General features: G+C 45.4%; 1 protein-coding gene across 1 annotated transcript; it reads left to right on the top strand.

The window, feature by feature from the left end:
* The first annotated feature begins 13,175 nt into the window (after positions 1-13,175).
* On the top strand, positions 13,176-14,548 carry LOC108403441 (olfactory receptor 7D4-like). Its single transcript, XM_017670599.3, has one exon. It carries the CDS (start codon positions 13,176-13,178, stop codon positions 14,097-14,099), a length of 924 nt encoding a protein of 307 aa, XP_017526088.3. The 3' UTR covers positions 14,100-14,548.
* The last annotated feature ends 797 nt before the right edge of the window (positions 14,549-15,345 follow it).

The following is a 15,345-nucleotide window of genomic DNA, read 5'->3' as shown; positions in this document are numbered from 1 at the left end:
CATTCAAATCTTTATAGACACACTTACTTTAGACACTTGACAGAAGATTGTGGGCAGAACAAGGACATTTTAGAGGAAAATTCATGAATTCAGTAAAATACAGCCCACCCTTTTCAGCATAGAACAAGAAATATCCTTTTCTTAGAAACATTCTAATTAAAGAATACTGAGAATCAGTCAAACATACCATATGTTATTCAAATACAAGGCTAGAAATTCTCTTGATTTAGAATATTTTAACATACTGTCTAAAAGCTGGGACCATGTTATGTTGATTCTAAATTAAGGTTGAATGTACATAACCCAAAAGCATTTCTATGTGCCAATTAGTTTGGATTTTCATCAGTTTTTGGTTGTCTGATTTCCCTCCTCCATAGAAATACATGTTCACCTGTATATGTGGATTATCTTTTACAAATCATTTAATATATAACTCCTAAACTTGGCTTTGATGGACTTCAAAGTTTGATAAATAAGGTTTAATTAAATGCACAAAATCACACAGTACCACTGATCATTAAGGTACCATTGTACATTATGTACCACCTACCAGTGAATAAGCAATAATGGAATTTTAAGAAACACTTCTGAAATGTTTCATTTTATATAGTGTTCTTTGTATCAACCTTGCACAACACTTGTATCAATCAGTAAAACGTCTGGTATATGAACCTGCTCTTTTATTCCCTCTCCATTCTGTAGTGTCTTGGTAAAATTCCTTCTTTTTCTAATAAACCCTCTATTTAAAGTTGAGGATTTTATCACAGGAGAACTCTGAAATCCAGGTGTGAGTCCCAGCCTTCTTATGTCTACTTAACAGATTTTAAGGTCAAGCCTCCCTAATTGCAGGGATTGTAATTCTCCCAACCTAAAGGCACCTCAGGTTTGTTACTTTGTCAGGAGACAAGTCACATGTATCTTTGGGAGGATTGGAAGGAAGAAGTTCTATACACTTTGTCTTCCCTGAGGTGAGGAGACCAGAATTAGGGTGAGGTGTGCATCCTCTGGGCAGGAGCAGAGGCTGTCATGCCAGAGGTAGTGTGCGTGAGTCTGTCCACCCTTCCCAGGCCTTCCTGGTCTCTCTGTCCTCTGCCTTCTCCCCAGCAGTCATGAGGAGGAGGAACAGGTGTCAGATGTGGGACCTGGCTGCTCCCTTTTTTCCCTTTAGGTGCTTAGCATGTTTCTAGAATCTAGGCCTCTTTGTAGTCTTGGAAATGTGATTGTGTTCCTTTGGGCTGAACAGGGCAGAATTAAACTAACTGAAAATATTAAGATGGATGGACAGATCACAATTAAAACCTCCTTATGAGGAATGAGAGCTGATGCCATTGCTCCCCAAGATGACTGTGACACCCCTATTTGAGTCTGCCTCTGCCTGGAGCCCACTCTCTACACTAACAGAGAAAACTTAGGGATCAAAAGGGGACATCACATCACATCATGTTTGCTACAAAGTCTTCCAAAAGCTTCCCATCTCTCATGCTAAAACCCAAACTCCCCACCTGGGGAATGACCTGAAGGACCAGGGCCCTGGTTTCTGATCATAGACATCTCACACCGTTTTCCTTACTGGCCTCTGTGCTTCAGCAACACAGGCCTGTGACTCAGAAATTCCAATCATTTCCTGCCTCAGGGCCTTTGCACATTCTCTTTCCACTCCCAGGAGTGCCAGATGTGCTTTTTTGCCCTAGCCTTTTGCCCGGTTGGCATTTCTCATCATTTCAGACCTAGCTTTAAATGTAACTGTAGGACCTAAACATTCAGTGAAGACAGCAGGTTAGCCTGAGCACAGCCATCTTAAGAAACCCAGAGGCCATTTTCCAAATATGTTCAGAAAGCCCTTGAAAAACAAGGTGAAAAACAAGTTAATCATGAACACCAGGTGGTGGGCAGCTGCGGCCTTCAGACAGCTAACCTTGGTCAGTTAGTCATACATACCAAGCTTATCTTGCTGAAACACTGTATGGCTGAGGGTGTTCTTATCTCGTGAAACCCCCGGGATGTGGAGCCAACCGAAGATTTATGCGTCCTTGGAAAAAAAACCCTGTTACGTGCTTGTAGAACAATACTGTCTTTTTAGAAAATGCTATAAAAACCTCCAGCTTTGACTGCTTGGGGTCCTTGTTGAGACCCGCTGCGTCGGGCTAACACTTGGACCCCAGCTAGCTGGTTCCTGAATAAATTCCTCTTGCTTGTTGCATCAAGAGACGCCTTTTGTGAGTGATTTGGGGCAGCGTCCTCCTCTGGGAGAATCCAACATTTGGGGGCTCGTCCGAGATCGTGCGCTCACCCCGCTTCACTCCCGAAGTTGCTCTTGGAGGAAAAGGTAAGGTTAGTGGCGCCTTGAGTTGTCTGTGTTCTGTTTTCTGTTTTTCAGTGAGACAGGTCGGAATTCTGAAAGGGTACCCTCTGTCTGGCAGTCGTCCCGATCCCATAAAGGGGTCGAGACTGCAGTCGGTAGATGTACTTGGAGTGCCGGAGGCTGCAACCCTGGGGGACGCCTCCGGGAGATTGGAGGGCCAGGGACGCCTGGTAGCCTCTCATCTGTTTTTCTGGCAAAGTGAACCTGATGAGATAGGGTTGATTTTTGGGCGCCAGGAGTATCAACCCTCCGATTCATTTTGGTTTCTGATTGAAAATCTGAGAAAAAAAATGAAAAGCCGCCACTGTGTGTCTAATTTGTGTGTGTCTTTGTTTTTTGTGTCTTTTACTTGCCTAATTATTGTTGTACTGACAATGGGACAGACAGTGACGACCCCCTTAGCCTGACGTTAGATCATTGGACGGAAGTCAGAGCGAGGGCGCATAACTTGTCAGTAGAAGTAAAAAAGGGACCATGGCAGACTTTCTGTACCTCCAAATGGCCCACATTCAATGTTGGGTGGCCCTCGGAGGGGACTTTTGATTTCCCCACTTATTAGCAGTAAAAGCCGTTGTCTTCCAGGATTCGCCTCAAGGACATCCGGATCAGCAACCCTACATTGTAGTCTGGCAAGAGTTGGTGGAAAACCCACTGCCCTGGGTAAAGCCCTGGGTGCAAAAGAAAAAGGGCCCTCGAGTTCTAGCTGCCCAGACCAAACTTCAGGGCAAGGAAAAAGAAACTACTACCAGAGTTCACCCTGACACTCAAGATTTGCTTATGGTTGATGATTCCCCCTCCTTATCCCCTTGCTCCCCCTGCCCCTACAGCACCCCTGGCCCTGGCGCTGCCACCCCCGGCTCCCCCAGCACTGCCGGCGCCACTACCCCCAGCACCCTCAGTCCCTGATGCCGAGGCAGTGGGGGTGGCTCCGGGGCCTGCCCAGGGAACTCGGCGCCACCGAGGGGCCACCTTGGACCCGTCGGGTATTTTTCCTCTCCTGTCCTATGGAGTTCCCATCGTCGGGGAAGAGGGAGAACCCCCTTTCCAACCTCTGCAATATTGGCCATTTTCCTCTGCTGACTTATATAATTGGAAAGCGAATCACCCTCCCTTTTCAGAGGAACCACAAAGACTAGCTGGGCTAATAGAGTCCTTAATGTTTTCTCACCAGCCCACTTGGGATGATTGTCAGCAGCTTTTGCAGGTGCTCTTCACCACGGAAGAGAGAGGATCCTCCTGGAGGCACGAAATCCTCCTGGAGGCACGAAAGAACGTGCCTGGGACCGATGGATGACCATCGCAACTCCCTCATGACATAGAGAGGGGTTTTCCATTGACCAGACCCAACTGGGACTTTAATTCTCCAGAAGGTAGGGAGCGACTAACCATCTATCACCAGGCTTTGGTGGCGGGTCTCCGTGGGGCCGCCAGATGCCCCACCAATTTGGCCAAGGTAAGAGAGGTCAGTCAGGGAGCCACTGAGGCACCCGCAGTGTTCTTAGAACACCTGATGGAAGCCTTCAGGTGGTACACTCCTTTTGATCCCACTTCTGAGGAGCATAGTGCTTTAGTGGCCCTTGCTTTTATCGGGCAGTCAGCACCCAACATTAGAAAGAAGCTTCAGAGGCTAGAAGGTTTACAAGATTTGTCGTTGAAAGATTTGATAAAAGAGACTGAGGAAGAGAAAGAGTTAAGGAAAGAGAAAGTAAAGAAGAAAAAAGAGATAGAAGGCATGAGAAGAATTTAGCAAGGATCTTGGCCGCAGTAGTAGAAGGTAAGGGACAGTCGCCCTCCAGTGGCAGAACTAGCAAGGCAGGGCACCTGGGCAACCGGACCCCTTTAGAGAAGGACCAAAGTGCATACTGCAAAGAAAAGGGGCATTGGGTGAAAGAGTGCCCTAAGAAGCCACCGCAGGGACCTCCGAAGGTGTTGTCTCTGCTGGAGGAAGAAGATTAGGGAGGATGGGGCTCGGAGCCCCTCCCCGAGCCTAGGGTAACCCTGAAGGTGGAGGGGCAACCCATTGAGTTTCTGGTGGACACCGGTGCTCAACATTCTGTACTGACTCAAGCTAGGGGCCCCCTCTCTGGCAAAAAGTCTTGGGTGCTCGGGGCTACAGGTCAGAAACAATATGCATGGACTACCCAAAGAACGGTAGACTTAGGAGTGGGACGAGTAAACCACTCATTCCTTGTCATACCGGAATGCCCCACACCCCTATTAGGAAGAGACATCTTGACCAAAGTCGGGGCCCAAATATCCTTTCAGGCTGAAGACACTCGAGTGACTAATCGGGAGAAAAAAACCTTTGGGCCTAAGTATCCTGACCGTTAGATTAGAAGATGAGTACCGTCTTTTTAAGGAACCAGAACCCTCCCGAGTTAGTCAGGGGTGGCTCAACCAGTTTCCAAGGGCCTGGGCGGAGACGGCGGGTATGGGGCTTGCTGTGAACCAGCCCCCGGTGGTCATAGAATTAAAAGCCTCAGCCCTATCAGTGACTGTGAGACAATATCCAATGAGTAAAGAAGTCAAAGATGGAATTAGACCCCATATCCAGCGACTCATAGAGCAGGGGATATTAGTAAAATGTAAATCCCCATGGAACACTCCCTTACTGCCTGTAAAGAAAGCGGGAACAGGAGATTATCGACCAGTGCAAGATTTAACAGAAGTTAATAAAAGGGTACAGGACATTCATCCCACTGTGCCAAACCCTTATAACCTGCTAAGTTCCCTGGCCCCAGAAAACACCTGGTATACAGTCTTAGATTTAAAAGACGCCTTCTTTTGTTTGCGCCTGCACCAGAGTAGCCAACCGCTGTTTGCTTTTGAATGGAAAGACCCCTCCACAGGAACTACTGGACAATTGACCTGGACTCGCTTGCCACAAGGATTCAAGAATTCACCCACGCCCCCGAAGAGACTGGAGAATATTTGAGGCAATTACATCAATTGACACATTTAGGAGTCAAGAACCTAAAAGCCCTGGTTCGACACTCCCCTTATCATATCATTGGTTTAGAAAAAATGGCAGATGAGGTGGTGAAGAATTGTGTTCCTTGCCAACTAGTAAACGTGAATAGACATCAAATGATATGTGGAAAAAGGCTTCGCGGAGATTGGCCGGGAGCTTACTGGGAAGTTGACTTCATTGAAATTAAGCTTGCTAAATATGGACATAAGTACCTTTTAGTTTTTTTAGATACTTTTTCAGGATGGACAGAGGCTTTCCCCACCAAGACCGAGACAGCCCAGACGGTATCCAAAAAGATACTTGAAGAAATTTTTCCGAGGTTCGGAATCCCCAAGGTAATCGGTTCCGATAATGGACCTGCTTTCGTTGCCCAGGTAAGTCAGGGATTGGCCAAGATCCTGGGGACAGATTGGAAATTGCATTGTGCATACAGGCCCCAGAGCTCAGGACAGGTAGAAAGGATGAATAGAACTCTAAAAGAGACCTTGACTAAATTGTCCATAGAGACTGGTTTGTGTGATTGGTTGGTCCTCCTTCCCTTCGCTTTATTTCGAGTCCGAAACACTCCCGGCCGCTTTGGGCTAACACCCTTTGAGATAATGTTTGGAGCCCCGGCTCCGCTTGAGTCGGCTTACCTCCACACATCCCCCGAATGTGTAACTAATAAGTTTCTGCTTGAAAGGTTACGGGCCCTAGAAGTTGTACAGAGAGAAGTGTGGGCCACCATCCGGGAAGCCTATCGGCTGGAAGACCTGTCAGTGCCTCATCAGTTCCAGGTGGGAGACCCCGTTTACATAAGACGACACCAAACAGGAAACCTTGAGCCTCGGTGGAAAGGACCCTTCATCGTCCTCTTGACCACTCCCACAGCCGTGAAAGTAGATGGCATCTCCTCCTGGGTACACGCTTCACATCTGAAGAAAGCACCCCAGTCGGACTCAGATTGGCGAGTAACTCAGACTGATAACCCTCTTAAGCTTCACTTGTGTAGAAAGAATTATGTTATTAGTGACTCTAATGCTCCTACTAACCCCAACCCACCAGAACACTAACCCTCGTGAGCCTAGGTTACTGACATGGCAGGTCTACTCCCAGTCAGGAGAGGCAGTGTGGTCTATTTCTAAGGCCGCCCCCCTTTCCTGGCACTGGACAATGCCTCCTCAACCTTCTTGACGGGGCTTTCCGGGTTTTAAACACTACCAGTCCTAAAACCACTGAAGCCTGTTGGCTATACTTTTCCTCTGGGCCGCCATACTATGAAGGATTGGGTTTGACAGGAAGTGTTGACAATACAACCAGCCATGAAATCTGTAGCTGGGGCAGCCATAAGAAGCTTACTCTGACTGAAATAACGGGAAGAGGGAAATGTCTAGGTACAGTTCCCCCCACCCACGAACATTTATGTAATGAGACCATACCCATAGCCTTCCCCGGTAAAAACAGGTATTTAATCCCTCCTCCCAAGGGATGGTGGGCTTGTAATACTGGACTAACCCCATGTGTCTCCACTTCCACCTTCAACTCCTCCCGTGACTTCTGCATTATGGTCCAACTAGCACCTAGACTGATGTACCATGATGATTCATCATTCATAACAGAATTTGAGTCCAACCAGAGGTTTAGAAGAGAGCCAGTCTCGCTAACCCTGGCCGTGTTGCTGGGAGTAGGAGTTGCAGCTGGAGTAGGAACAGGGACAGCCGCCATTATTCAAGGAAACCAACACTATGAGGGACTAAGGGCAGCTATTGATGAAGATTTGAAAACTATAGAACAATCCATTACTAAACTTGAAGAGTCCCTAACCTCTCTTTCTGAAGTAGTGCTGCAGAATAGGCGAGGACTAGATCTACTGTTCTTAAAAGAGGGAGGATTGTGTGCAGCCCTAAAAGAAGAATGCTGCTTCTATGCAGACCATTCCGGAATAGTAAGAGACTCGATGTCTAAACTCAGAAAAAGACTAGATCAAAGGAAGAGAGAACGGGAGGCTAGCCAAAGTCTATTTGAATCTTGGTTTACTCTATCCCCATGGCTTACAACCCTGATATCCACCCTAATGGGACCCCTGCTTATTCTTGTATTGCTTCTCACTTTTGGTCCCTGTGTTTTAAACTGGCTAATATCCTTTGTTAGAGAAAGAGTGAGTGTCATTCAGGTACTAATGCTGAGGCAGCAGTATCACTCTTTTACGCAGCAAGAAGAAACGAACATTCCATGATTGGAATGATCAAAGAGAAAGTGGGGAAATGTAGGACCTAAACATTCAGTGAAGACAGCAGGTTAGCCTGAGCACAGCCATTTTAAGAAACCCAGAGGCCATTTTCCGAATATGTTCAGAAAGCCCTTGAAAAACAAGGTGAAAAACAAGTTAATCATGAACACCAGGTGGTGGGCAGCTGCGGCCTTCAGACAGCTAACCTTGGTCAGTTAGTCATATATACCAAGCTTATCTTGCTGAAACACTGTATGGCTGAGGGTGTTCTTGTCTCGTGAAACTCCCGGGATGTGGCGCCAACCGAAGATTTATGCGTCCTTGGAAAAAAAACCCTGTTACGTGCTTGTAGAACAACACTGTCTTTTTAGAAAATGCTATAAAAACCTCCGGCTTTGACTGCTCGGGGTCCTTGTTGAGACCTGCTGCGTCGGGCTAACACTTGGACCCCAGCTAGCTGGTTCCTGAATAAATTCCTCTTGCTTGTTGCATCAAGAGACGCCTTTCGTGAGTGATTTGGGGCAGCGTCCTCCTCTGGGAGAATCCAACATAACCTCCTCTGAGAAGCCCCCAGGCATGCTCCAGCATGTATCCCTTTTCTATTTTAATCCTTTTACCTGTTAACTTGTTTATTGTTTGTTTCCTTGCATGACTGCACCCATAACCAGTAGGAAATTCCATGAAGGTGGGGTCTTCAACTCTCTTGTTTATTGCTCTATCACATGTGAAAGGTACTCAAAAAACGTTTCTATGTTGAATGCTAGATGAACAAGAGGGCATCTGCTTTGAGTGAAAAGCACACCACAGAGTCCTGTGAAGGCCCTGACACTCCAGTCATTCAGTTGCTCTTGACCTTGGGCTCACTCTCCCCAATACCCAATGGGATCAAGGTACCTCATAAGTTTTTGGGTCTGGTTGTGGCCAAGATCATTGCCCAGTCACTCTGCTGACCCTTTGCAAAGCCTGCTCTCCTCTCTATCCCTCCTCTCCACTGCTTGGATTTTTTTTCCAAAGGGTGGCTGTAGGCATCTCTGAAAACCTTGGAGAAGGCACTGGACACCTAGCAGGACTTGACCAAAGAGGTTTCCAGATTCTGAGACTTGTAAAGGAACTGTACCTGGAATTAGATATTCCCTAAGGGAAGCTGGGTACCCCCAGAGGCCACACCCAAGAGGAGAATTGTTTTAGGAATAAAAAGGCCCAGTGGGGTCTCTGGGTGGGGCTGGGAGACATGAGTCGGGGCCAGAATGGATCCTACATGTGGCTCCAGGTCTGCTCCAGTGGGAAGATGCGATCACTCCCCTGACCCTGGAGGGGGAGGAATTCTCCAGAAACAAGCAATCAAAACAGCAATTTAATGAGAAGTGAAGGGATTCAGTCCTCAGTAATCCTCTTGTGCATTTCACCTCAGGCTCAACTTTCCCAGACCAGGAGGAAATGCCCCTGGGCCCTGCCAGGTGTCGTTCTATCTCTTTGTTCCTGCTCCTCTGTCTTTATTTATCCTCCGCTGTCTTTATTTATCCTCCGCTGGGAGAAGCAATATCAGAGTCAAACCTTCTGAAATTCCATTGTGATGCCCTAGCATTGCTCAGAAACTGTAGTGGAAAAGAGGTAAGTGGGGCCAAAGCTTTTCCCTTCATTCTTTCCTGCCATGCACACAGAGACGCAGAGGGAGAAAAGCCCAGAAGAGCCAGAAAAGTCCCTGCTACACCTCTGGTCTCTACCTCTATCTCTAGGTCTCTCTTCATGGCCTCTTAGTTCCAGGCCTTTACCCATAATCCTCTCTCCACCTACTTGAACATTTTCTTTCGGAGGTGGGGTGGGGGTGGGGGGACATTCCCACATCCATAGTGTCTCTGCAGTGCCTAACATTGAGCCAATTAGAATGTGTTGCTCTCCTGGGAGGAAGAAAATCTAGAAACAAACATACTTGTAATGTGGTAGCCTTACCCATGTATGGTCTAGATTCTAGCAGGTATGGAGGAAGTCCAAAGGCCAAGTGGCTGGTGCTGCCTGGTGATGTCAGTGAGGATCTCAGGAAAGAATGGGGAAGAAGGGACAGGCCTTTTCCAGGTGAATAAGGGAGAATGAGGACTCTGGGCGAGGGTAAATGCAAAGTCCCAGAACTATGAAACTGCATGGGTTGTGTCTATCATTGCAAGATGTAGAGTTTCACATGTCAATGCATTATTTTCCAAGAGATGTTTAAAAATGTGATTCTCATAAAGGGGAACCCCCCTACACTGCTGGTGGGAATGTAAACTAGTCCAACCATTGTGGTAAGCAGTATGGAGGTTCCTCAAAAAACTCAAAATAGATGTACCATTTGACCCAGGAATTCCACTTCTAGGAATTTACCCTAAGAATGCAGGAGGCCAGTCTCAAAAAAACATATGCACCCCTATGTTTATCACAGCACTATTTACAATAGCCAAGAAATGGAAGCAACCTAAGTGTCCATCTGTAGATGAATGGATAAAGAAGATGTGGTACATATACACAATGGAATATTATTCAGCTGTAAGAAGAAAACAAATCCTATCATTTGCAACAACATGGATGGAGCTAGAGGGTATTATGCTCAGTGAAATAAGCCAGGTAAAGAAAGACAAGCACCAGATGATTTCACTCATCTGTGGAGCATAAGAACAAAGCAAAAACTGAAGGAAAAAAACAAGATCAGACTCACAGAACCCAAGAATGGACTAACAGTTACCAAAGGGAAAGGGACTGGGGAGGGTGGGTGGGAAGGGAGGGAGAAGGGGAATGAGGGGCATTGAGATTGGCACACATAATGTGGTAGTAGGGCATGGGGAGGGCAGTGTAGCACAGAGAAGACAAGCAGTGTGACTCTATAGCATCTTACTATGCTACTGGACAGTGACTGTAGTGGGTTATGTGGGGGGGGAATTGACTGGGGGCGGGGGAGTCTAGTAACCACAATGTTGCTCCTGTAATTACATATTAATGATACCAAAATTTAAAAATGTGATTCTCATATAAATATATAGTGAGTATATGTTAAAGACTTATTTATTAATGAGACAGCCAGAAGAGTAAAGGTAGTTTGCAGAGCATTTGAGAAACAGGGATTTATACAGATAGGAAAGAAATGACGGAATTCATTTTCCAAATTAGATGCAAAAATACAGGAAAATAAAAGTGTAGACTTTGGGTTTATCTTTTATACCAGACAGAGATGACCCTCATGGAAAAATACATGAACTTTTGGGCTAATTATTTTAGCTGATCAAAAATAATTTGCATCTCTACTGAACAAAAAGCACTTGTACTTTATTAATCTTTCCTAGGAGTCAGCACTAAGTTCAAAGAGTCTAGATCCCAGGCAAAGGAACATTCCCCCAGAAAATGGGAGAAGTCAGCAGGCCCATTAGGCGATACTTCAGCGTGATAATGAAAGGAAAGGCTATCATCCTTCTGCTGAATTTAAAGGTTTTGTCTAATTTCCTCCTTGATACAAAGGATGGATTAGGAGACAGGAAGAGAGTAGTGGGATGGGAGATGAAGCCAGAACAATAATACAGGGGGCAAATCATGGAGGGCAGTGGGGCCTAGGCTTTCTCCCAGAGGGATATGGCCCACTGAATGACTTCCAAAAGATGTGTACAATGATGAGATTGGCACTACTTGGATGTCCCCTGGGCAATGGGCTAGAAGGGTACCAGACTGTCTGTAGCCCAGATGGAAGGTTATGAGGACCTGAATCCAAGCAGCAATGATGATCGAAGAAAGTGTCCAGTGTCCATTTTAATACCAAAGACTGTCAGGCTCTCCCTAAATAACCACCTGCACGTACTTATCTACTTTATTGGTAAGTACCGAGGCAACCCCCCACTCCCAAGTCTTACTGCATGTCTGAGTCTCTGATATTCCCACTGGCAAAGTGCCTCTTGCTTGGCTTCCTGCGATGCATGAAATCCCGAAGCAGTACAATTCACATCTTCCATCTGTGCTGATTATGTTCCTCTCACATCTGAAAAAACTGATTTCAATTTTGCTAGTCACTTTCTTTTCTATTATCTATTTTGAGATGTTTTAAAATTTTTTCTATGTACCACTCATTAAATCGCTTACCTTTTATGGGCTGCCTTGTGATACCACCTGTATTTGTGAACTAAATTCTCATACTGGTTCGTGTCTGTTTCTTGACTATCCAATTTGTTCCATTGATCTCTCTGGATTTATATTTACCACACTGTTTTAAAAGTTGCTCGTCTTCATCACTCACCTTGTTTTACAAATGTTCTCAGATTTCCAACCAAGTTAACATTCCTCAAGCTTGACCAGTTAATAAGCTACATGACTTTCCTCAAGTAGATCATAAGGGTCTGAATCAGAATCATTGATCACTGCAGAGCGGTCAAAGACAGACGGTACCCCTAAGGCACTGAAGCCGCAAGAAGACGGAGCCCATTCCTCCTACTTTTCTATGCTTAGTCCTAAGCCGGTGCCTGGCATGCAGTAGGTACTCAAATAATTGTGGAATAATGAAGGATGAGGAGACACAGAGTCATTTAGATGTCCACAAATATTTAAGTATCATGGAAAATAGAAATGATCTTGAGAGAGAGGAATTAAGACATTGTATGTTAAAAAGAGATACATTTCAACACCAAAGGATTTTCTTATATGGGTATAAAATTGAAGACAACTGTTTCAGAGTTTAGAAATTTCCTCCTATGGCAGAAACTTAATATTCGAACAGAAACTAAGGCTTTTTTTTTAATGAGGTGAAATAAACAGAGAGCTTTCTCATTCTCTGTATGTTCAATTGAAAAGCGTTCAGGATAAATGGTGTCTTGTTCTCTATTAGATTTTATGATAGGGAACTTCCTCTATTATACCCTGAAAATTTCTCTGTCATTCATTCGATATTTATAGAGTACCCAGTATGTACCAAGTACTGTGCTAAGCTCTTGGGACACAAAATAAAAAATAAATGGAAAAGGCATAACTCTCCCAGCCTAAGTAAATTTAAAGAACTACAACAGAAACATGCAAGGGCCCTATTATAGTGCATGGTGGGGCTCTGATTTGGTCTTTGGGATTAAGGTATATTATGGTACATAGAGAGGGATAAATTGGGACAGTACAAGGGACATGCTGCTATAATAATGGAGGAATTATCTATAACACCATTGCATTGCACAGTATCCTTCTGTGAGTCAAACTTGAAGCAGAGAATGGTCTAGGTCACGATGCTGGTAAATGGCACCAGGGCAAAAAACATCATTCAATTGTGCAACTCCCTCTGAGATCCACCTCTTCTCTGTACATTTCCCTGCCACGGAAGAGACCACAGCCACAAGGCAGAAGAAAGGTGTTCATGAGACTGATGGTCCTTTCACAGGAATTGCAAAGCAGATGTGGAATAGCCACGAGTTGGGGATGACGCAGAGGACACTCAATTTCAAGAGGTGCTCCAGGTAGTCTGGCAGAAGCCCAGAAGAGTAGGTATTATCGAAGAGATGTTTGCCAAGTAAAGAAATCAGAAGTCTTAGATAAAAACCTAATAGTTCATCAGTTAATGAGTTTCAAATGTATGGCACATTCCTTTTTGTTGTTGTTTTAACATTATTCATGCCTCTTTCCAGGCAGTTTCCATAAGTTAAATGGAAGGAGGGAACCAAACAGCTATTTCATTATTTATTCTTCTGGGACTTGCAGAAAATACAGACTTGCAGCCCCTCCTCTTCAGCCTGTTCCTCTTCATGTACCTGGTCACCGTCCTGGGGAACCTGCTCATCATCCTGGCTATCATCTCCGACCCCCGCCTCCACACCCCCATGTACTTCTTCCTGTCCCACCTGGCCTTCACTGACATCTGTTTTACCTCCACCACAGTCCCCAAGATGTTAGTGAACATCAAGACACAGAGCAAAGCCATCACGTATGAAGGCTGCCTCACCCAAATGTATTTTTTCATGATTTTTGCTGGGCTAGATGATCTGCTACTGACGGTGATGGCCTATGACCGGTTTGTGGCCATCTGTCACCCCCTACGCTACACAGTCATCATGAACCCTCACCTTTGTGGTCTCCTGCTTCTGCTTTCTTGGTTAATCTGCCTGATGTATTCTTCATTGCAAAGCTTGATGGTTTTGAGAGTGTCCTTCTGCGGAGAGACAGAAATCCCCCACTTCTTTTGTGAACTTGCTCAGATTCTCAAGCTTGCCTGCTCTGACACCCTTATCAATGACATCCTGCAGCATTTTGTAACTGGCCTGCTGGGTGTCATTCCCTTGACTGGGATCCTTTTTTCTTATTCTAGAATCATCTCCTCCATAATGGGCATTTCATCAGCTGGGGGTAAGTATAAAGCCTTTTCCACCTGTGGGTCTCACCTCTTAGCTGTGTCCTTGTTCTATGGTGTGGGCCTTGGGGTCTACCTCACTTCTGGAACAGCCCATCCCTCCAGAAAAGGCTCAGCAGCCTCGGTGATGTACACAGGGGTCACCCCCATGCTGAACCCCTTCATCTACAGTTTGAGGAACAGGGACATGAAAGGGGCTCTGAGGAGACTTTTCAGCAGATGAGTTCATTCCAAATAAGATAATGGAAGTCAAAGACAGACACCAGAGACACAAAGTGCTGAAAACTGGTGTTCCTGTGGATGTTATCTGAAGGTTATAGAAAAGAAGTACTGTTCATGATATACTGGAAGAAAACATTCCTGAACCAAAGGCAAACTTGAAGCAGCACATCAAAAGGCTTACCATCTACTAAGGAAAGAGAATGGCCAACTGATGACGAAACTTTTCATGAAAGTACACTGTTTCAATGATATGGACTCTTATGAGCACCAAAGGAAGTAAGTTAGGAGGTGCTGCAGGGGAGAAGACAGGACCAGAATGACAACAAATGTTTACACATTAGTGACTCATCTTTACCCCTGTGACGTTCTGTCTTCAAGCATCATGCCTCCCCGACTATGCTTCTCCCTGGTCTCCATCTGGGCTATCTCACACTGACTTCCCTCACTCCATAAAACTTTAATTACTGAATCTTGTTTTGGTGGTGGCCATTGACATATATTAGACTTTAATAAGAAACTTCTTTAGGAAACTCATGGTAGTGTCTACTTTAAGAGAAAGAAAATCCTGGTTTTGTCAGTCCACATATACCAGCAAGCCTGAAATAAAAGTCCAAAGCAATCTATCCTCTGCCTCCCTTGCTTGACCCAGACTTTGCCAAATCTTCATATGCCTGGATCCTCCGCGCAAGGCTTCAAATAAAAACTGTGAGCTTTTCAGAGGCCTAGCCTGACCACCATTCTCCTACTTGTTCCAGTTTTCATAAACTTATCCTATTTTGAGGGGCTGCTGAGCACAGTGTCTGAGTGCTTTGAATTCAAATCTGTATTCACTATTCACCGATGGTGTGGTCTTGTGCTAGTCACTTAATTTCTCTGTGACTCTGTGCCCTCATCCATAATGATGAAACATATTTCCTGAAGAATTCTGGTGGGGATTAAATATTACACATGAGAGCTCACACCATCTGGCATAAGCACTCCATAATTGTTAGCCATCACAAGATCCCCGAGGGCCATACAAAGCTGCAAAGAGATTGTGAACAGCCAGCCAGGTACTTGGATTCTGTCTCTTTAACCCTATTCTACAATAGCTTGCACTACCAGGGGAAGGTGTGGGGAGGGTAGGCAGTCAGAGGAGGGATCCATTATCAGCACAGCAGAGTTGGAAAAACTGACTAGAGGGGGTTGATCAGCTCTGGGTTTTTATGGGGCTGCCTGCATCCCCAGAGCTGACTCAGGGCACCCAG

Source organism: Manis javanica, chromosome 13 (genome assembly GCF_040802235.1).
Source record: "Manis javanica isolate MJ-LG chromosome 13, MJ_LKY, whole genome shotgun sequence".
NCBI lineage: Eukaryota > Metazoa > Chordata > Mammalia > Pholidota > Manidae > Manis > Manis javanica.
The sequence above is the reverse complement of the archived record's forward strand: the minus strand, read 5'-3'. Positions and strand labels throughout refer to the sequence as shown.

Bases quoted from the DNA above. Each gene is read 5' to 3' on its own strand.
- LOC108403441 (XM_017670599.3), top strand. From the start codon at position 13,176: ATGGAAGGAGGGAACCAAACAGCTATTTCATTATTTATTCTTCTGGGA.